The 22,610-nt window shown below is 24.2% G+C and overlaps 1 protein-coding gene across 1 annotated transcript; it reads left to right on the forward strand.

Moving 5' to 3' along the window:
• The first annotated feature begins 428 nt into the window (after window positions 1-428).
• LOC145829129 (mRNA-capping enzyme-like) lies at window positions 429-20,884 on the forward strand. The gene is made up of 15 exons (XM_082936860.1): window positions 429-478; window positions 4,805-4,876; window positions 7,355-7,417; window positions 8,555-8,719; window positions 9,912-10,075; window positions 10,518-10,567; window positions 10,709-10,824; window positions 11,840-12,008; window positions 16,989-17,135; window positions 17,643-17,821; window positions 18,274-18,337; window positions 19,268-19,438; window positions 19,818-19,941; window positions 20,579-20,659; window positions 20,808-20,884. Exons 1-15 carry the CDS (start codon window positions 429-431, stop codon window positions 20,882-20,884), a joined length of 1,692 nt encoding a protein of 563 aa, XP_082792986.1.
• The last annotated feature ends 1,726 nt before the right edge of the window (window positions 20,885-22,610 follow it).

Raw genomic sequence — 22,610 nt, forward strand, 5'->3', positions numbered from 1 at the left:
CCACTCCTTGAGTAAAACAATTATTTTGAGTGAGTGTTGAGTTGTCCTGAGCAAAGTTTTTTTCAGATAAACAAAAAAGCAAAAATAAAATCATAAAATTAATTAAATTTAATTTTTAGAACAAAAATGATTCTAAAAAGTTATTTTCTTAAAATAGTATCCAAACCCCATTTTAGACCTGGAAAAAACTGTACTTGTCCTTTTAAGAAAAGTTAAAATAGTTTTGAGTTTCGATGAAAACACAAAACTGGCTTAAGTTATCCTGAAGAAAATCTTGCTTGAGACATCCTGAGAGTTTTTGTATTCAAAATATTCTATCTTGTACTTTAAACAAAGTAAACATTCGTTTACTAAAGTTTTATCGATATAGAATTTTGTTCTGTACTTAAACCTTTTCTACTATACTTTGTAATGTTTAAAGTATAACAATGAAAAAGAATCACATAAACATACAAAACACAAAAATGGTGTTCAACAGGTTTTAAAAACGTGAAGTTTTTACCAAAAATAAGCATCGGTATACTTCTAAACCGTACATAAACTATTGCTTCCATATGAAGATAATAAACAGTCTTATCTTCAAATTTAGCTACCTCAACTTATTAATTTAAGTTCATTATTTTAAACATACTTGCATTCTACTGTTTTTTCAGCAAACTTAAATTTTGTTGTATTAAAATTAACATATAATACAGAGCACAGTTTTGAACTATGTGAACTATGTAAGTGGGTTGATTTTTACATATGAAACAAATTAAACACAAAACACAACTTATTAGCTTATTAATAATTTATTTTTTTATTGTATAAGAAGTAAAATAACATAAACAACTGAAAATAAAAAAAAATAAGCATTAATCATTTAAAACTACAAATTTTAGCACTCTTTTGTTATATAGAAAAAATATATTTTATAAAAAACATTGTATTAACTTATAGTTTTATATTTGATCTTCATCAATCACTTGGTTCAATTTAATAAGTAGTATATACATTAGTAAAACTACAAAAAAAAATTATTCTAAACAGGGTTGCCATTAATTTTTTCCTAAATTTTTACAAGTTTTCTAAATTTCTTGAACGTTTTTAAAAATACACATTTTTGGGTGTATTTTTAGTTTAAATAACTGTACTTTAATTCCAGTTTTTTCCAGGTTTTTTAATGGTTTTGTTCGAAACTAAGTTTTTCCAGGTTTTTTTATTAGTTCAAAATTCCAGGTTTTTCCAGGTTTTTTTTCAAAAATTTTAAAATTTCCAGGGGTTATCTGGTTTTTTGAGTGATTTTTAGTTGCAACCCGGCCTAAAGCAATTGCTTATTTTTGATAATGATTCAAACACTTTTAATTGTAAATATACCTAAAATGTATCAAGTTATAAACACATTTACCTAATTTTTAATGAATTTTGTTTGAAAAATATATTTACAATGATATCATAATAAAAACTAAACCAGTTTAAAATTGTCTTGTTTTTTACATGTTCTAAAGAAACTTAAATAATAGCTTAAAAGTTTCCACTCATAGGAAATCCATATGTTAAAAATAAATTCTATAAAAACTCTTGTTTTTATGTCAAACCTATACACAGTAAAAAAAATACGTTTCTTAAAATACTAACATTAAATAATAATAATTACAGGGTTACCAAATATTTGTGGTAAGTTTTTTGTAGGTTTTCAAATCCTTTTTTCAGATTTTAAAAGCACATGTTTTTTGGTCTATTTTTATTTAAAGTTAAGTCTAAGTTAAGAGACATTGTTAAATAGTAGAAAAATATTTAAAAGATACTGTAAAGCCACATTAAATGTGCTTTTTAATAAAAATAATTGTTAATGATGACAAAACAACAAAATCTATATGATAAATTTTTTGTGTCAATTCGAAACTTTTCTACTTAGTATGTTAAAAATTTATTTCAGGTTTTTCCAGTTTTTTTTTTTTAAAGTTTCTAAAAGTCCAGGTTTTTTTTAGCCTGGATTGACATATTACATGTTTTTTGACAAACCTCAAATTTATGTGAAATTTTTTTTTTCACTATTGTTTTTTTTTGAAACTTAATCAACTATTTCGACCATCGAATCTGGTAAAAAGAAAGGTTTTAAGATATTGAACAAAATAAAACAAACAATTACTTATTATGTCTGATAATGAGACTTTTTAAAACGTACAAGCTTAAACTAACATTTTTAATTTATTAGCTTGGGTAAAAACTCGTTTTAGGATACTCAAACAAAATTATTAATTGATAAAGATCTTTTTTACTAACTGAATTTTTAGCTTAAATCCTCTTGTATCAAAATTTTGACTAAAACTATTTTGCATACATATTTAAATTGCATCAGTTAATATATAAAAGAGCATTTTGATTGTAAACCGATTTAACAACAACACTAATTAATTTGTGGAACTTGGTAGCAGCTGGTGTATAAATGTTAGTATTTTGTTTTTGATTTGTTTGAAAACATTCTTTATGAACAAATAAGCAAAAATAAATACATTTAGTGGTTTTAGAGAATAAAAAACAATTTTAGTGAAAAAAAACAAACTTGTAGTTAAATATATTTATTTTAAAAATTTTAGTCAATACGAAATAATTTAGGTACACATTTATTTAGAAACTATAATCGATAACCTGGTTTTAATGAAGTTGTTCCAAGCCAAGTAGTCTTTACAAGCTGTTATAACTAAATATCAACAATTGTAATTTATTAAGTAAACTCTATCTATTTTTTTTTTAGCTGGAAAATGTAATTTATAAAAAACTAAAATTTAAATAAACTTGTAACAAAAAAATCTATTTAAACTATTTATTAGAATATAAATTAAAATTCTTAAAATCATAAAATTTATGCTTGTCTAAGCAAACTTTCTCATCATAAAATCAATCAACCATAAAAAAGATTAAACTTATTTTTGGATATATTTGTAATAAACTTATTTCAACTGACACCTTAAAACTACTAACTATTTTTTGACAGCAGATAGTAAATATTTAAGTAAGAAATTGCAACGAGAAAGTTAAATAAGAAGTCTATTACAAATAACCTTATCAAATTAAATTATTTTATTAGTTTCTATGTTATAAAAATGTACAAAAATTTCTAGATATAGTTTTTATTAAGTGTAAATATAAGATTAGTTGATTAAATTTAAAAAAAAATAATATAAAATTCTTATAACATGTTATACCTAACCTATAGATATGAAATTACCAAATTGTGAAAACATTAAGTTTTTATTTCAAAGAACAAATTAACAATATCATACTTATGAAATCTTTTTTTTTATACTTTACTGCATTTTAACTCTTAATTTCTTTTTATTTCTCATTAATTGTAAAGTACTGTCAGATTTTTTAAAATTTAATATCAACAATTATAAGTTTGTAATTTAAACCCAAGTATTTTTGTTAATTTTATGAGGAAGTTAGCTGTAAATTTAGTTTAAACTATAAGGTATCAGTTTTTATAATCACAGTTTAATTCAAACAATTCAATGTTTTACATAGTATTAAATAAAAGAATTTATCAGTTAAAAAGGTAAATCTTTAAAAAAATTTGAACAAACAAATGATGTTATCCTAAATAAAAAAATGCAAAAATAAAACTGAAAAACTTGTGGTTTTAAAAACTCATCTTTAGAAAGAAAAATATACCACAAAAATACAATTTTTATATTATAGTTTGCAGTTTGTCTCCTCAAAGTTACTTAAGTTTAGAACATTTTATTGTTAAATTCAAAGCAATTTACTACATTAACTATATAGTATAGCAAAAAAGTTTTTACTTTAAGTCATTAAGCCTCCAAATACATTTAATTTATAGCACTTTAAATTATGTTTTTTTAATTTTATTTAGATACACTTGTGTAAAAGCTATGAGTTATAAAAAAAATGAACAAAATTCATTACCACCAAGGTGGTTACATTGCCCAAGAAAAGGAGAACCAATATTAAATATTTTTCTTCCTTTTAAAACACCTCTAGATGGTAAATTTGAAGTGGAAGATCAATACAAGTAATTAGTTTGGATAATTTTATATATTTTTCTATTGTTAAGGTTGCAACTAATTTCTGCTAACTAGTGTTTTTTTTTTTTAAATAATTCAATTATTTTTCACGTAAATTTTAATTTTATCCTCAGGGTTGCAAAAAATCCTGAAATTCTGGAAAAACCTTGAGTATGACAATTTAGGTTGGAAAAACCTGGAATTTGAGAAAATTTAAAAAAAATCTGATTTTTGAACAAAAGTATCTTAAAAACTTTAATTTTTAATAATTTTCAAAAATAAAATAGTAATATAAATTTAATACTAAAAATCTACCATAAAGATTAAAAAAAAAATTTGTCATCATCAAAAGTTTTATTATTAATAAACACATTTATTTTTGGCATTCAAATATTTAAATTCTTCTAATGTGGTTAAACAAGTGTTAATGTTGCTTTTTACTAAAAAATTGTGTTTAAACGTGTTTTTTTAATTTTTTGCTATCTATTTTTTAACAACTAAAAAGAATTAACTTTATTTTAAGTTTTATAAGTTTGCTACGTAAAATACAATTTTTAATCAAATAAAGTTACGTATCAGTTTAATTGTGTGAACAGTTTAAGTCTTCTTGTCAAAAGTACAAATTCACTTATTATACGAGTTTAATCAATCTCCTTTGGTTTTGTTTGTTTTTTATCAAAAACTTAAAACTGTTCAGTATCCTCATAAAAAAGTTGGATGTAAACTTCAAAAATAAGTGATTTCTGGTTACTCTGATATAAGTATTTGGTGTTGTAATTTAAAAAAAAATATCACAGGTTCGACCCTGGGATGTTGTCTAGAAGTAATTGCAATTTAGGTTTAGTGATTGATCTGACCAACTCAAAAAGGTAATAATATATAATTTTTGATAATTATTACAAAGCAAGTTTTTACTAAACCTTACAAACAGAGTTTTATTTATGGATGAAAATGTTACTAATATACTAATTAAATTTTAAAAAAAAGTTAACGTTTGTATCAATTTTTCCAATTAAAAAAAAAAGATTACTTTGTTATCTGGTTTATTAAGTTTTTTGAATAATACGAATTATCTTTATAAATATTAATTGTTATAATTTATAAATGATAAATCATAAAAAAAGCTAATGTGTTAGTATTTTTAAAACAAAACGGAGTATATATATTTAATTGTTAAAAAAAAATAAGTATGTTTAACTTCCGTCGAATAATTTCAGTAGAAAGTGTTTTTTATATTACCTAACTTATATAATTAGTATCTACTTAACATTTGAAAAATAGCAAAACGAAAATATTTGAAATATCAGTTTAACTTTCCTAATTTTTAATTTTAAATAAACCTATTTTTCAGTAAAAAAAAAAAAACAACATATTTATATAGTTTGAGAAGTAGCACTTGAAGTCCAATAAATTTTAATTCAATTTAAATGTTGCTATTTAAGATTAAAAAGTCAATATATATATAAATTTTTGGTCACAAAAGCATCGAAATTCTTTTTTTAATTTTAGTCTAAAATAAATTTTATTCATTTATTATCAGCTAACTATGATTTTGGCTTACTGTATGATCAGTAAATTAGCTTTTATATCAGTAAATAGCATGAAATTTACTTTTTTAGACATTATTATCTATCTAGCTTACAAATAATTTATATGTGGGTTGAAACGCTGAAAAATTTTGATTAAACTTACTTCCAATGTCCGCGCACCTAGTGCACTCTACTGTACATAATTATACAAAACTTATAAATAATTTTGGTTATTAGTTTTACGTGGTACAATATAAAGTTGCTTACGGGTAAGTAGATATATAAGAAGCAAAAAAATTATAGGTTAATAGTACAAGATATTCGAGTTTATTATTTAAAAGCTAAAGTAATGCTATAACTGATAGCAAAATAGTAAAAATAAATAAACGACATAGTTACTTATAAGTATCATAGAATTTAAGACAACGAGTCATCTTATTACATATAATATACAACAATGTATGCTTATTGTAGATGTTTCCGAAAAAATTATCAAAATAAAAGTCTGACTTTTTGACTGCCCGAAATAAAATAAAACCCTATTTAGTAAACACTGCAAAATTATAATTACTTCTAATATAATAGTTTAATTATATTTAACAGGTTGTTTCGAACAAATTCAGAAATTTATTATTTGTAGACAATTTTAGATTTAAACTAAACTCTTTATCTACTAAATCCAAAATTAGGATCCGTTTTGGGCTGTTTATTGCTTAAATCCGGATCCAGATTATATAAAAGACGTAGCATTCCGCGATGAGCTATTTTAACTAAATAATTGTATTTTGTTTAAATTTTTGTTTTTAAGGAATATTTACTGATTTTAAATACTTGATTTTATGAATTAAAATTGTTGTTTTAGACAATTTCAAAATTAGTTATTTATAAGCATTAATTAAAAGGACAAAAAGTTCAAATATGAAATGAACTTATATTTCAAATGTTTGTGTAATTAGAAAAGATGCCCTATTAATAAATGAATTAGTAATAATATAAAAATAACTGTGATACTTCGTAGATTTTTTCCATTTACTTATAACATTAAAATTAAAACAAAAATAACTACTTTTTAATTTTAAGTACGCTATAAAAATTTTATTTTGGCTTTAAATACTAGCTTTGTACTGACTACAAAATTTGAAACAAAGTATTATTATAGTATATATATAGTTTTCTGTATGCTAGTTTAAAAAAAAACTGTTGAACAATATCATTATGTTTCTTGTTTATAAGATGAATGATTAAACGTTGAACAAAAAGTAGAGGGAGAAAAAAAAAATAAATGGATTTTTTTTTTAATTTTTTTTTGGTTTGTGCTTTCTATAAAGAACCTAATGAGTTTAATCGCTTGCATATTGAACGTATTTTGTAATTTTGCCTAGAGGTTGAAATCATCTCGCAGCTCAGATAAAACTCTACAAACTAAGATCAACTTGTAAAAAACAAGGTGTATCTTCCTAATCCCTTAAATAACTTTATTAGTATCTGATAACTTAGGTAATAAAAGTTCCATAGTTCATAAATGAAAATTGTGAAACAAATATAAAGTAGTTAAAAGAACAAGAAATGTTTATTTAATTTCTTAAATACATATTTTTAATAGTTAGTATGTACATTTTTGAAGATTAGTTAAAATAAGAAAGCTTTTTAGATGCATTTCTTTTTATATACTTGTTGACTTACATTTGAAAATAATACGTCTTTATGAAATACAATAATAATTAAATTGTTTTACATACAACTAGTGAGTTACAAACATTGTATGTAGATTTTTTAATTAATTTTCTATGCATTTTAGTAATATTTTTTGCTTCTTAGATACTACTCACCGGATAGTTTTCGATCAGAAGGTATTCTCCATAAAAAGATTGCTTGCAAAGGGTAAGTGCTAGCCTAAGTTAAGTTTATTAAATTAATTGTGTTAAGTCTATTACATGATTGAGATTATTAAAAGTACTACCGTTGAAAATTATTCTGATTATTAGCTAAATATTATTTCAAAACTTAAATGGTTGATGCTTGAAAAAAAGAATTTTCTTTAATAAACTTTGGTACAGCAAGTAAGAATTTGTTGCACTCTTTGTATAGTATTCATTAATATGTAGTTTACAAAACTTTTAACATTTAAGGCATACAAAGTACAATCGTAAAACATATATAAGTAAAGTTTTTTTAAATTTCTATTAATAATTGTTGATGACTTAAATGATTAAAATTTATTTCACGCGTCTAAGGGCAGGTGCGGAAGTAAATCATTTTTTTTTTCAATTAATCCTAATTGTACAATTTCAGCTAACCTACAAATTTCAGTTAAGAAATTTAAAAAAAATGAAAATAATATTTCGGTGATATTCTGTCAAACTAAAAAGTAATAGGTATATTATAGAGTTTTGAATTTAAAAGTTCAAAGTTTTAATATTTTATAAGTTTATTAAGACAATTTTTTGTTATAATACTGCAACGAACGTTTCCTGAAATTTTGGATATTTTCTCCAAAAACGTAGGAAGAGATATATTTTAACTGACTTTTTATTTGCTCTTTTAATTTTTGCTTACCATAGAGAAACTATTTTATGCTCCAAATTTAATTACCTCTATCTAAAAAAACATACTAATTTTTCAACGCCTCCTGTATAACCCTACAAAATAAGGCTAAGCTGTAGAAAAATATTTATCCTTCTACATTGCCCTTAAATTACAATTTAAAATCCTAAATCTAATCTTATTAGAATTACACTCGCAACTATATGGACACAAATTATACAGTTTAAAAAATTATAAGTTAGCTTTCTTTAACTTAATCTATTTTATTTGATTATTATTTTTGTAATATTTACCTAAAAAGTTAAAATGTTATTGAGTCCTTCCATCTGCTCCGTTGACTCTAAAAAACTAAAAGCTATAGATAGCATAATTTTCGACGTAAGTACTTATAAAATTGTTGTTGTACAAAAACTTGAATTGTTTGTTGAAAATCATGAATTATTCTAAGATTTTGGTATTATTTTTAAATTTTAGACATGGTGAATGTCCAGATGCTAACACAGTGCAACTATTTAACCAAGTTGTGGATACTTTTAGAAAAAAGAATCCAGGCAAAATAATAGGAGTGCATTGTACCCATGGCTTCAACAGAACAGGATTTCTTATAATATCATATTTGGTGGAAAGACTTGATTGGAGGTAGTTTATAGTGCCTAAGCTATTTATTATATTTCATAAAGAAACACATACAGCCATCGATAATCCCGTAACGTACGCACCAAATTTTGAATTGATTTGGATAAAAAAAAATTATAGAAACGAAATAAGTGAGATCAGCGTTTCTCACCATTTTTGTTTTCATATTTAACCCCTTTTCGGATGTTAACACTAAACTTATCCCTTTTGAAAGGTTATTAATAAATTTATCTCCAATACACGAATTAGTGTTTTATTTTGATAAAAACAAACTATGTTTTTGATCTTTAAGCTTATTAAATTTAAGAATTAATTAAGTTTAATGCAAATATAAACATTAGCCCTTTATTTGAAACTTAGAGTATGTACTGCATGAAACTTGTTACAGATTAAAAAAATCGATAAAGTTTTGAGACATAACAAATTTTGTAAAAAAATCCGATACAACCGTACATAATAAACAATTTTCAAAACCAATTTTCTTAAAATTTTGAAAACTTCACTAAAATATTATATACGTGTTGATTTTTAAAGAAATTTATTTCAAAATTTCAAAGAAATGTACTTCTTAATATTACAAGCAACCTTAAAAAAATGGAAAATTTTAATTGAACTTTGTTATAAAATAGTTTTGACAAGAAGTATTAAAAAATCAATATTTTGGTTTATATTTTACAGTTTTTTTCGAAATTAAAAAATCTTTTTTATGCAAGTTTTTTATATTATATTTAAAATTTACCCTTTAAATAAAAACACTTGCTCAAAAACTTAAATAGGAGATAGATTTTAAGTGAAATAGTCTACTTTTGCCCTTTTAGTTTGTGCCTCACATAAAAACCTATTGGATATTCTAACTTTGATCGCTTATATCTCAAAATTTTCTACAAGGTTCAATTAACGGTAAAGATTAACAAATAGCTTACACTAATTTTTTAAATCATGAAACTAAATTAAAAAAAAAAAAAAATTATCTTCCATATGTTATTTTGTAAAAAATATTTTTTTTTGTTTTTCATACAGTGTAGAGAGTTTCATACAAAAATCACATATTAAAATAATGTTTAATAAAAAAATTTGATTACGAAAACTCTGAGGTGTTGTATATTCAATCGTTATTAAAAATACTCAACATAATTTTAATTTTATAAAACGGAGTATTAATTTATAAAACCTCTTGAAAATATGTTTTATGTAGCCTGGATGCAGCGTTTGAAGAGTTTTGTATGGCGAGAAAACCAGGAATATATAAGGAAGATTACATAACTGAGCTGTACGGAAAGTACTGTCCGGGTGAAGACATTTTGCCGGATCCCCCTCAGTTACCCGCGTGGCACACAGAGCGTGACGATGAAGATGAAAGTTCGTAAAAGTTTTTAATAACTTAAAATAGTTTTAATTATAAGATGAAGTAGTATTTAGCTATTTATTTTGATGTTTATATGTACAATTAAAATTATAAACATCAGTCAAAGTGTGTAAAACTTAATTTGACGACTATTCTGGTTATTGAATTATGCATTGTTTTCAGGTTCTTTTTATAGTTGCAATGATAACTTGTATAAAACTGATTGCTGTATAAATTTACAAATACTTATAGTGATTATCGTCTATCTTTTAACGTATAGATATAAATAAAATTTTATTTCACTAATTTCATATACATACTTTCATATACTTCAAAGCATTTAGTTTGAATTATATTAATAAGTTTGTAAGGTAATTTTTGGATAAAACTTCTAATTATTCCAGTAAAACTTTATTGAAGTAAAAATTTCATACATAACAAGCGTTTTATATTCAGAAGAAGAAAATGATGAACATGGTATGCAATCAAAATATCGAAAAATTAAAGTAAGTTTAAAGTTAAAGTATTTAACTTTGTTTGTTTAAAAAAATCACACAGTTAGTTTATATCTAGATCATTTTTATTGGCTTTAGTAACCAAAGTGCTAAAAAAGCCATGAATAATATTACTTACTACATAAAATACAGATAGTTAAGAAATCCTTCATTGATGGCATTCATATTTCTGGAGTCGATCAAGTTACGAATTGTGATGTAGTTTTTGAAGTTCAAAATACAGTGAAAAAAATGTTGAAGAGCACAAAGTTAGTTGAATTGCTTCGTAGCTATAATGCTTCTTTTTACAATGATTAATTTTTTTTTGTGTGCTAACAACTATTTGAGTGATATAAAAGTATGTCATATTACAACTCAAATTATTCTAAAAATCATTGATAGGCTTTATATAAAAAATGTTTTAAGCTTGGAAAAAAATTGCAAACAGGTAAAATTGATTAGATTATGATAGTAAAAAAAGTATAAAGAAACAAAAAATTTGTAATAACTAAATTTTTCGTACTTTATAAACATCTTTTTCATCATTAAATAAATATTTCGCATCGGAACTATTACGTTTTGAAGAGTCAATTTGAATTATGCAAAATAAACGTTTCAATAAATTTTTTATTCGTAATTAAATCATAAAGAGCAAACTATAAAACTAGTAACTTTTTATTATGCTATCTAAAAATTGTATTGTATTTTTCAATGTTATTTTTTACTTAAACCTTGAGTATAAGAAGTCAAAGATTAGTTTTTGTTCTTAAAGCATCGAAGAAAGTTTATTAGTACATTTATCATGTAAATATTTCATTGCTTTATACAAGGTTGCCATTAAACTTTGAATTAAATTTCAATGAAAACTTTGAAGCAACTAGAAATTTAAAAATTGTTCACAAGTATAATGATTAAACTTAGATAAGATACTAAAAGGTTTTCATTTGTAAATTTAAAATCATGTGTAAACATTTTCTGTTAAGAATTCTATTTAAACGACTTTTTTCAGATTTTATTAAGAATTTAAAGATTTTTTTTATTGCATGTTTTTATAAAAGTAGCATTACAGTATATTGTCAATATATATTGATAACTTTATACAATATTCTGTATTAATTTTATAATTTTAACATTTTGTATGTCAACCCTGTGTATGATAGACTTAAAACGTTTATTTCTAGCCTAAGGTATTAAAAAGTTTTTTAAATAGTTTTTAGTATTGTTTTGTTATACGTTAAACTACCGCAAATGAAATAAAAAACTATAAAACTATGTATTTGACAGAAAAGGGTTTTTAGGAGCGCAACCGGTTTCTATGACGAGACAAAACTTGGAACTTCTTTCAAACAAACCTTATATGGTCAGTTGGAAAGCGGATGGGACACGCTTTTTCATGCTCTTACAGGAAAAAGACAAAGTTTACATGCTAGATCGCGATAACGCGGTTTTCAAAGTAAGATGTTTTTTTTTTCATTTTAAAACATAAAGAACAACCAAATAAGTACTTTCATAGTGTGCTAATAAGTATGTGCTCGGGGTGTTGGCGTACAATAAAAAATTATTTTGATTAAAAATAAATTATTTTTGTCTTATTATTTTTTAAACTTTTTGTTTAAGTTTAGTTATAATCTATCGTTATAATAATACAAAAGTTGCAACTAACGCGTCTAAATGTGCTTGCATTAATAAATGGTTGGGGTAGTAAATGGCATATCGGGAAAGATAAGTATAATGTTTTGACTTGAATAAGAATGTGTGAGAATATTTAATAAAAAATATCCAAATAGCTCAATGTGGCCAAAACATACTTAAGTTGTTACTTAAATATTTAATATTCTGCAGTTTTCTTAAGTAATAGTCTAACTCTTACTTATTCACAGTATCTTGTCAATATTTACATCTAATTAGCTGAAGTAACTGGCTAATAACTACCTACCCTTACAAACACTCTGTTTTTATGATAACTACTAAGGAATATAAAGTTGATTTAACTAATTTATTAAATAACTATTTTAAAATTAATTCTAAGAATATGTAAAGACAGCAAGTTTTATAATTTTATTTCTCACTTAAATAACTATTTATACAACAACCACTAAGAGATTCTACTATAAAATTCTAAATAGTTACTAACTATTCATTCTTTAATAATTGATGTGTACTTTTATTCGCCGTAAATGTTTCGTAAAATATATACATTTACACTTATCATTTTATTCAATATGTAATTAAATTATCTATTTATTATTATCAGTTTGGTAATACTTTTGGAATTTCGATAAATTAAAAAAAAATTCCAAAACCTAAAGAGACACTCAAAAGTAAAAAGAAAAACAATTAAGACTTGCAACTTCCTTAGATAATTGACAGCAAGAATGCAATTTCAAAAAAGAAAATTAAACATTTGCATCCAAAAACTTTAAACCTTATAGCAGACAACTTAACTTAGGACAGCAAAACTCTAACTAAAGAAATGTTTTGTCTTAAAAAATCAAAAGCTTATTTATTATGATGTATTTATTTTTATCTAAAAAAGAAGCATATTCAAATATTTTTAATTATTTTGTCCTTTCATATAAATAGCAAATCGTTACAAATGTTGATAATAATCGATCTTCTATTACATTTAAATTAACATAGTACACAGAACTACTTTACTAAATATAGTTTCGAAAAATTTTTGGAACCTTTAAGTTAAGTATAGCAATACAATTGTAATCAAAGAGAAGTTTTTCTTAATATTTATACCATTAATAGAACCTAAGAAGTTGAATTTTTACATCATTATAAAACAATGTTGTGTATAAAACTCAATTTAAATTTATGAATAATCTTAAAAAATAATTAAACCTTTAATAATTTATCGGAAGGTTATTAATGTAAAAAATCAACATAGTTATTTACTTACTAAAAGTTTAAAAATACTTCGATATCTACGAAGGTTTCCCAAACTCATTTTCTGAATTGTCCCATTGGAAAAAAATTAAAACATAATCGCACCGAATTTTTCTAGTTTTAGCTTGTTTTTAATACCTTACTACTTATCGCCCCAACAACTTTAATCTTAATAACAAACCTAAAAACTTCTAATGTTATTTTTAATTAGATAATTAAACATTATTTGACATTAGAATAATTTCTTTCAAACTATATAAATGAGACTCAATTTTTAGAACAAGATATATTTCATGCTTCTTTCATCAGTTGAATACTAAGCAATAAAAATAAAGTTTGAAATTTAACCTATATAGTGGAAATGCAATCAACGTAATTAATAATGTTAAAGCAAAGAGTAATTAACAATACATAAGTACTTATAATTACAATGCAACTAAAAAAATAATAATAAAACAGAGCAAAGCAACAACTTTTAAAACAATTTAAGAAAACAACGAAACAGTATAATCAAAATCTTTATGTTTACATAACTTAGGTTTTCTTAATAAAATACAAATAGCCTCAAGTTTAATTAAATCCGAAATGTGAAAACATTTTTTAACAATTTTAAATCTTTTTAAATTATAATTACTAGCACAATCAAGGTTATTTACTAAGTGTTCAGAAATAGCAAATCTTTTTGAAGCATTTATTACTCTAATAGATTTAATTTTCTCATTACTCTTACAAAATTCGTCAATACTTTTTGGAATATGTTCTTTTATTCTTTTGCCAAATTGTCTTGAGGTCATCCCGACATAACTGGCTTCACAGAAGCAGTTAAACTGGTAAACTACCATACTTTGTTTAAATTCTGCTATCGGATCTTTTCCTCCAGGTCTGAACATTGGTTTCGATATAAAAATAACAATTGGCTTAGCCGAATGATACGTCCTACTTACTAATTTACAAATCTCTCTATCTAACACTCCTGAGTTCTTATTGACATAAGGCAATACTAAAGGAATCAAGCATTTCTCAGGCCCTACTGGCTTTATTTTGTTCAAACTATTAAGATGTAAATTTATAGTTTTATAAACAAGTTCTTGTGGATAACCATTTTGATTTAATATCAATTTTATCTGTTTTATTTCATCATCAATTAATTCTCTTGAACAGATCTTATGTGCTCGATGGCAAAGTGTTCTTATTAAATTTGTTTTTCTCTTCATGCTACAGAATGAATGGAAGCTTAAGTAGTTACCAGTAAAAGTTTTCTTTCTAAAAACGGTTGTCAAAAATTGATTCTTGTTTCGTTTTACTAAAACATCAAGAAAAGCTAGTTCATCATTGTTTTCCTTTTCTGAAGTAAATTTTATTGAAGAATGTGCTTTGTTCAACACATCAAAAAGTTCATCTATGTGTTTCTCGTCTTTTCCAAGTACAAAACAATCGTCGACATATCTATAATAAGTTACTTTGTATTTAGAGACCACCTTTCTTTCTATAAAGCCCATAAATATGTTTGCCAAAGTTGGCCCTAACGGGGAGCCCATGGCTATTCCATCATGTTGGGAATACATTTGTGAATTACATGTAAATTGTACACCACTAGTGGATAACTTTTCCACTAGTGGAAAATTCTTGTGGATAAATGGTTATCCACAAGAACTTGTTAATAAAACTATAAATTTACATCTTAATAGTTTGAACAAAATAAAGCCAGTAGGGCCTGAGAAATGCTTGATTCCTTTAGTATTGCCTTATGTCAATAAGAACTCAGGAGTGTTAGAAAGAGAGATTTGTAAATTAGTAAGTAAGACGTATCATTCGGCTAAGCCAATTGTTATTTTTATATCGAAACCAATGTTCAGACCTGGAGGAAAAGATCCGATAGCATAATTTAAACAAAGTATGGTAGTTTACCAGTTTAACTGCTTCTGTGAAGCCAGTTATGTCGGGATGACCTCAAGACAATTTGGCAAAAGAATAAAAGAACATATTCCAAAAAGTATTGACGAATTTTGTAAGAGTAATGAGAAAATTAAATCTATTAGAGTAATAAATGCTTCAAAAAGATCTGCTATTTCTGAACACTTAGTAAATAACCTTGATTGTGCTAGTAATTATAATTTAAAGAGATTTAAAATTGTTAAAAAATGTTTTCACATTTCGGATTTAATTAAACTTGAGGCTATTTGTATTTTATTAAGAAAACCTAAGTTATGTAAACATAAAGATTTTGATTATACTGTTTCGTTGTTTTCTTAAATTGTTTTATAAGTTGTTGCTTTGCTCTGTTTTATTATTATTTTTTTAGTTGCATTGTAATTATAAGTACTTATGTATTGTTAATTACTCTTTGCTTTATTATTATTAATTACGTTGATTGCATTTCCACTATATAAGTTAAATTTCAAACTTTATTTTTATTGCTTAGTATTCAACTGATGAAAGAAGCATGAAATATATCTTGTTCTAAAAATTGAGTCTCATTTATATAGTTTGAAAGAAGTTATTTTTAATTTTTTCTAGGACCTGATTTTAAACTTCTCATTACAAATATTGTCCACACCGACCAACTTACTAAAATTGCTCAAAAAAAGGCCCTTTTGGAAAACCATTGTATATTATTCTCGAAATTAGTCTGTTTGTATAGCCTTTTAGTTATGTAAATAAAAGCTGGTTAATAAACACATTGGAAATAACAGTCTCAATTCTTTAAAAACAAAAACACTATGCAAAAGATCTTTAGTTTATCAAAAACACATTTTCAGTTCTTAAACATAGTAATAATATTACATTACTTAGTCATATCAATCCTCCTATCATCCTTTTGGTATGTCAACTATTGTTTTTTTGAATCTTATGTCTTCATCTAAATTACTATATCTAGATAATTTTTATCACAAAAACAAAAAAAAAATCATTTTTAACTCATAACTATTGCTTGAAGTATTTTTAAATGCTTTGTAAGCAAGCAAAAAGAACAATTACTAAAGAAAACACGTGTAAAAAAATTTTAAAAACATATTGGGACGTAACTATTTAAAAAAGCTTATAGTTTGAACAAATTTGAAAGTTTAACATAAACATAAACATGTTTTTGTTTACAATCCTTAACTTCAAAAGTTAATACTGTATTAGAAAAAGTAAAGCTAGTAAATATCTCTAGTTTAAACCCGAACAAATTTAATAAAAGTAGCATCAAAGACAAAGACTAAACGAAACTTAAGTTGTTATATTTCGACTTTAACGTGTTGAGATAATATGACCTTTTAAAATCAGTAGAAATAATAGAACATTTGTAGACAAATTACTCATTTTGACTAAAAAGTTTATATAATAAAAGTATATTAATGCAAAGATTTTTGTTTTTTTATGAATGGTATTTTGTATAAAAACTAGCATAACAGTGATATACTGAACTTTTTTTCAATACAAAAATTAATATCTTTTTTAATTGCTAAAAGTAATAACAACTAAAATTTTTTTTTTTTTTGCAATTTTAAAATATCAATAATCAACTAAGTTTGAATAAATCTAAAAATTGCAGGTGAGTAACTTGAATTTTTTTAATCGAAAGTCTGAAGGTATGAATAGTTTTCTAGAACAAACGCTTGTTGATGGAGAACTTGTTATAGATGAACATGAAGGAGTGAAAATTCCTCGTTTCTTGATATATGATATCATCAAGTTTCAGGTCTACTTACAGAAAACTTTCATATATATTAAGCTCTTTTATTAGTAAAAGTTAATATAATAAAAATTATGATAATTTAAAATAACTACTAAGTTTAATAGTAATATTAATATAATTTAATTTTTAAATTTTAACCAAGTGTTTTCTTTTATTGCTGAATTACATTCTTTTCAAATTTAATTTCTTTTGATGATACTTAGTTTATGAAAAAATTTCAAGTAAGTGTATATAAATTATCGTTTAATTATAGTTACGTTGCTTTTTAGTTTTGAGTTCTATAAATTCTTGTAGTTTTTTTTTTCAAATTTAAAATTTAAAGACATTATTTTAGTTATGAAGTGTAGCATGGTTTGTATACTGTGGTATTTTAACAAGTCAGCAAGCCTTTTAAATACTGTTTTGTGTTACAAATATAGTATAGCGTATTTATAAATGTTGGTAAAACTGAGATTTTAGAAACATATTAGTTTTATTTGAGTAGTTTGTCTAACAACTGTCTACTTAAAGGTCAAGATGTTAAGGCAGTGTCCTTTTGGGAGGAGAGCCTTGTGTATAGATAAAGAGTTGATTGGTCCTAGAAACAAAAAGTTCAATGAAGGTAAACTTGATAAAACTATAGAACCGTTTAGTGTGAGAAAAAAGGACTTTTGGAAGCTTAGCACAGTGAACGTACTGTTAGATAAAAAGTAAGTTGTTTTTGTACTTTAGTAAACAATTGTTTATTATTTCTGTGATATACCTAAAATATTATATTTTTAATGTTTATGGCTTGTAGTTTATACTAAAGGCTTTAATATAATAGCTACATTAATTTTTAATATCCCCCTTTGCTCTTGATAAACGTGAAAAAAATTAAACACTAATTTTCTTCAAGTTATTACAAGCGACAAAGCTTCTTAAAAATGTTAATAAATACGAATTTTCTGAATATTTTTATTTTCTTACGCCCTTTTTTAGTTTTAATATATGTTATACTCTATATGTAGTATTTTGTTATAAACGAAAAATATCAAAATAAGTTTACAACATTGTTAAATTTCACATAGTTTTTAAACAATGAGTAGGTCTGACACATTATTTTACATATATTTATCAAATTCAATAACATATAATTATTATTATAATTTTACAGCTCAAGTTTCTGTAAAGGACTTCCTCATGAAATCGATGGGCTTATATTTCAACCTTCTGGACCTGAGGATGTAAGTTGAAAAGTATGGTTGTTAAATATTATAGTGTTCTTGTGGCTGCTTATCCTGTAAAATCAAAGAATATGACATTTTTCTAACAGTCTATAAAATCTATTTAGAGTTAGTCTGTTTCAAAATTATAATGTACAAGCGTTAAGATTTGGTATTTTTTGTCTTTTATGTTGATTTTTGAATGTTTTGGAAATTGAGGCAAAGTTTTGTTTTTTTTTTGTTTTTTTTCTTTTTTTTGAACAAAACTCTTCTTTTAAATTTAACTACTTAAATCTTGTGAAGCTGCATAGTTTATAAGCTGCGTAATTCATTTATAAAATATAATTATGAAACGCTAATTAAAACGAACTCTTTAAGATTTTTTGTTACATGCTGCCCTAGTCTGACAAAAGAAACGTTGAGATTTACAAGATATGTAGTTTACTCGCAATGTCAGCTTTAACTAACCACCCGCTTAACGGAATGGTTACAAGTCCTAAAACTTCCCACGAATTAATTAATGCAACGTATTATTCGTTTTTGGTTGTCGTTGCGGAAGTGACTACGTTTTTACATCTCAACGTTTCAATGTTAGTGAGAGCAGCATGTTACAAAAAAGCTAACGATATTTCATTTATAATGAAGGCTTAAGCAAACGAAAACGTTTAAATGACTTTTTAAACTTTTGAAATGAGTAAATTAAAAATAAACTTTCTAACAAAAGTCAGTACTAAAACAAGTCTTTTAAAATTATTAACATTTTTATGTTTTAAAAGTTTTATGAATTGCATCAATTTATAGAGTTTTTAACTTAAATGTTTATATTTTAAATAAAACAAGTTTGTTCTTATCAAATTGTCAAATTATTTTTTTTATTAATTGTTTTTAAAGTAAAACTGTGGTAAAACATAATTTTGAACATGACAAAAAGTTATACCTTTTTTTTTATAGTTTTACAAGTCTGGTAGATGTGATGATATACTGAAATGGAAACCTGCGGGTATGAATAGCATCGATTTCCGACTGCAGATAGGAATTCAATCAGGAACCGGACTACTACCTACACTGCAAGGGAATCTTTATGTTGGTCATTATCAGTTTCCATTCGGTCAGTTAAAAAAGGTAAATGTTTTTGATAATCTGCAAAAAATAAAATTTAGAAATAAACTTGACAACTTAACGAAAAATTTCACTATCTTAGCTTAACTAAGTATAGACATCAGAAAAACTACAACATGTTAATAATAAGATAGTTAGTGGTATTATAAAATTTCAAATTTGTGTTTTTTGAGTTTTCAAAGGTTATAAAACAAGTTTTTGATGAAATTTCAGTTGTTTGTTTTATATAAAGTTTTATTTTGTAGCAAGTAAAATGCCAATATAAATTACTGCTTAGAATTATTTTAAACTTAACAGCAATGACTAGCAATTTTATATATGAGATGACACGCTAGTTGTTTTATCCTTTAAAGAAATGTAAACATAACTTAAAATAAAACAGTGCACAAAGAATATGCGTCAGTACGATGGAAAAATAATTGAGTGCGCATTGGACCGTAACGGATGGGCGTTCATGCGGGAAAGAACCGACAAGAGCTACCCTAACTCTTTAAATACAGCAAAGAGTTTGTTTATTCCTTTTTTAATGTAAACAAAAGTTAATTAAGTTTGTTAGCTTTTTATAAAAATATGCACCTTAAAATAAACAAGCAACCAAACTGGTAATGATAAATTGAGACTAATAATGTTTTTATAGCATTTTTTGTTATACCTTGACACTCTAGAAACTTTTGTGCAAGTCTGTAGTTTTGTGCAGATTTTGTTTTTAGCGAGACGTACTTCTAATTGTAAATTTAAACAGCTTTTTCCGGTGCATAACTTATTTAAGATATATAACAAAAGACATTTCATTTTTTTTTTTAATTTATTTGAGGTCTTACGTAGTAAGTCTTATCAAAAATTATATCTTACTAAATTAAAATGAATTGAAATAAGAATGAATTAAAGTTTTAAAAAATAAAATGACGTAATAATCGAATGCAAAAACTAACTAAGTGCTTTGTAAAACTGTAGAACTTTGTTGTACTAATAAAACTCGATAAATTAAAATCAAACTAAAATAAATCAGCGATAAGAATAAAAATAAAACTGCACTTTTAAAGTAGCAATATTGTTAACAACTTTTAAATTTTATAAGTTACATTGATATAATTAATAATATTAGAGTTAAATAAAACTAATCCTAACTTATAATATTATTAGGTATAATGGAAAGTATAAGAAATCCAGTCACTAAAGAAATACTTTTACAACACATATTTGAAAAAAGTTTTTGGAGTAGAGGTATTTGTACTACTTTAAATATATTTTAACTAAGTAACTTTTTAAACTCGATAAATCAGAAATGTGTATAAACACTTTTTATTATTATAAATTCAAAGTTTTATGACTTTTTTTGTACAGTTAGTTTATTTTTAAAAATCAACTTTAGAACAAAAAAGAAAGTCACAAGAAGATAAACTTAGCGTACCCCCAACTAAGAAAAGTAAGATGTCAAGAACCTTATAGTATTATAAAACTTGATCACTTTTATTTTTAATAAATAGATATAGATGGCTGTGTGTTTGTCACTTGTATTTTTATAAGTAAGTTTTGATTCTTTTAAAAAAAATGTGTTTGAATTTTCGAAGTTTTTGTTTTTACTGTATTGATTCTAGTTTCACTGTTTATAAATATTTATTATATTTATTTATTATATTTATTTGTATAAATAAAATTTTGAAAACTTTATCATAAATACATATTTTTTTAATTTCTACGACTGTTTTTGATACTTTTGTTTATATGCTTTTGTTTTTTGAAGTATGTATATGTTAGCTTATTTTCTGAATCTGGTAATTTACACGAATCGTTTGTTTTCATAGACCGGCGAAAAACTTTTATTTCTCCTGTACAACTTGAAGAAACAAGAAAAGTCTTTTTAAGTATAACAAAGATATATTTTGCAATTTTAGTTCGTTTTGTATTTTTAAACAGTTGCTTAAGCTAATTAAACTTCTTTATTGTATTGGTAAAAGTGTAATTCGAATTTAAAAATTTTTATTACAACAGTAGTTCCTGTTCTTTTTTAGACCTTTGCTATAGTTGGTATTATTTTCAATTTATTACGGCTCCATGTTATTTTTAGTTGCACTTTGTGTTATGAATATGAACACTTACTAAAGTTTATGTTCTAATTCGTGTATGGTCACAATAAAAACTAACTCTTAAATTAAATTTTTTTAAACATTGCTAGTGATTTCTTTCCTTTAAGCATTTATTAATATCAATAACTCATTATTTTGCATAACAAAAAGAGAAATAATGTTGTTTGCATGGATATGAAATAACTAAAACTAAGTTCTTGTGTACCTAACTTTTTTTTCAGCAAGACAATTGTCTTTTTTGGTCGCTTTTAATATGAATTATTCTTAATTAAAAATATTTTTACTTATCAACCACCTAAAAATATTGTTTAAACTTTTTTTACTAATAAAATAATATTACTATAGGTAATTATTATCTATAAACTTTAATTGTGTTTACATCACAAGCAGCTTAAGTTTTTAGGATTTAAATTATTTAAATAGTCGGATTCGGGTTTGGCAGGATCCTAATTTGAAAATAAGATTTGGGTTTGGATTCAGCCGAATCCTAATTTGAAAGTAAAACTTGGATTCGGATCCGGTCGAATCCAAAAATTTTGGATTCGGTAGATCACTTATGAAAACACACAATATATTGTAAATTAGTTTAATACAAAATAAAATAATTTATAGCTATCATTAATTATAATAATAATGTTTAAAGCTATCAAAACAATGCTTTAACTTTTTGATCGAAGGAATAATAACTCGTATGAAATTAATGCAAATTTATGTTAAAATATTCTTAAGTGGTGTTTTACAAAGTATAAAGTTATTGTACAAACCCTTTAAAAAAATTATAAGTTTTTGAATATATACATGTTTTTGTGTCTTTGTCAGATTATTAGGATTCTGTGACATTGTTGTACTATGATGTTAAAGTTTATTAAAATTATTTAAGTATTTTTTTGCTATTTTTTAGTTTTAATCGTAAACTTTTAATCTTAAAATTAAAAAACTGCGTTAAGTTATTAAAAAATAAATTAACATATAGAAAATAATAATTTTTGTACAAAAAAGTAATATCAAAGTTAAAGTGTTGACCTTTTTGTCCGGAAATGTTTATTTTTTTAGACACGCTAGTATAAATTTAAAAATAAAATTCAATC

This window comes from Thalia democratica, chromosome 2 (assembly GCF_965202585.1).
Source record: "Thalia democratica chromosome 2, ktThaDemo2.hap1.1, whole genome shotgun sequence".
NCBI lineage: Eukaryota > Metazoa > Chordata > Thaliacea > Salpida > Salpidae > Thalia > Thalia democratica.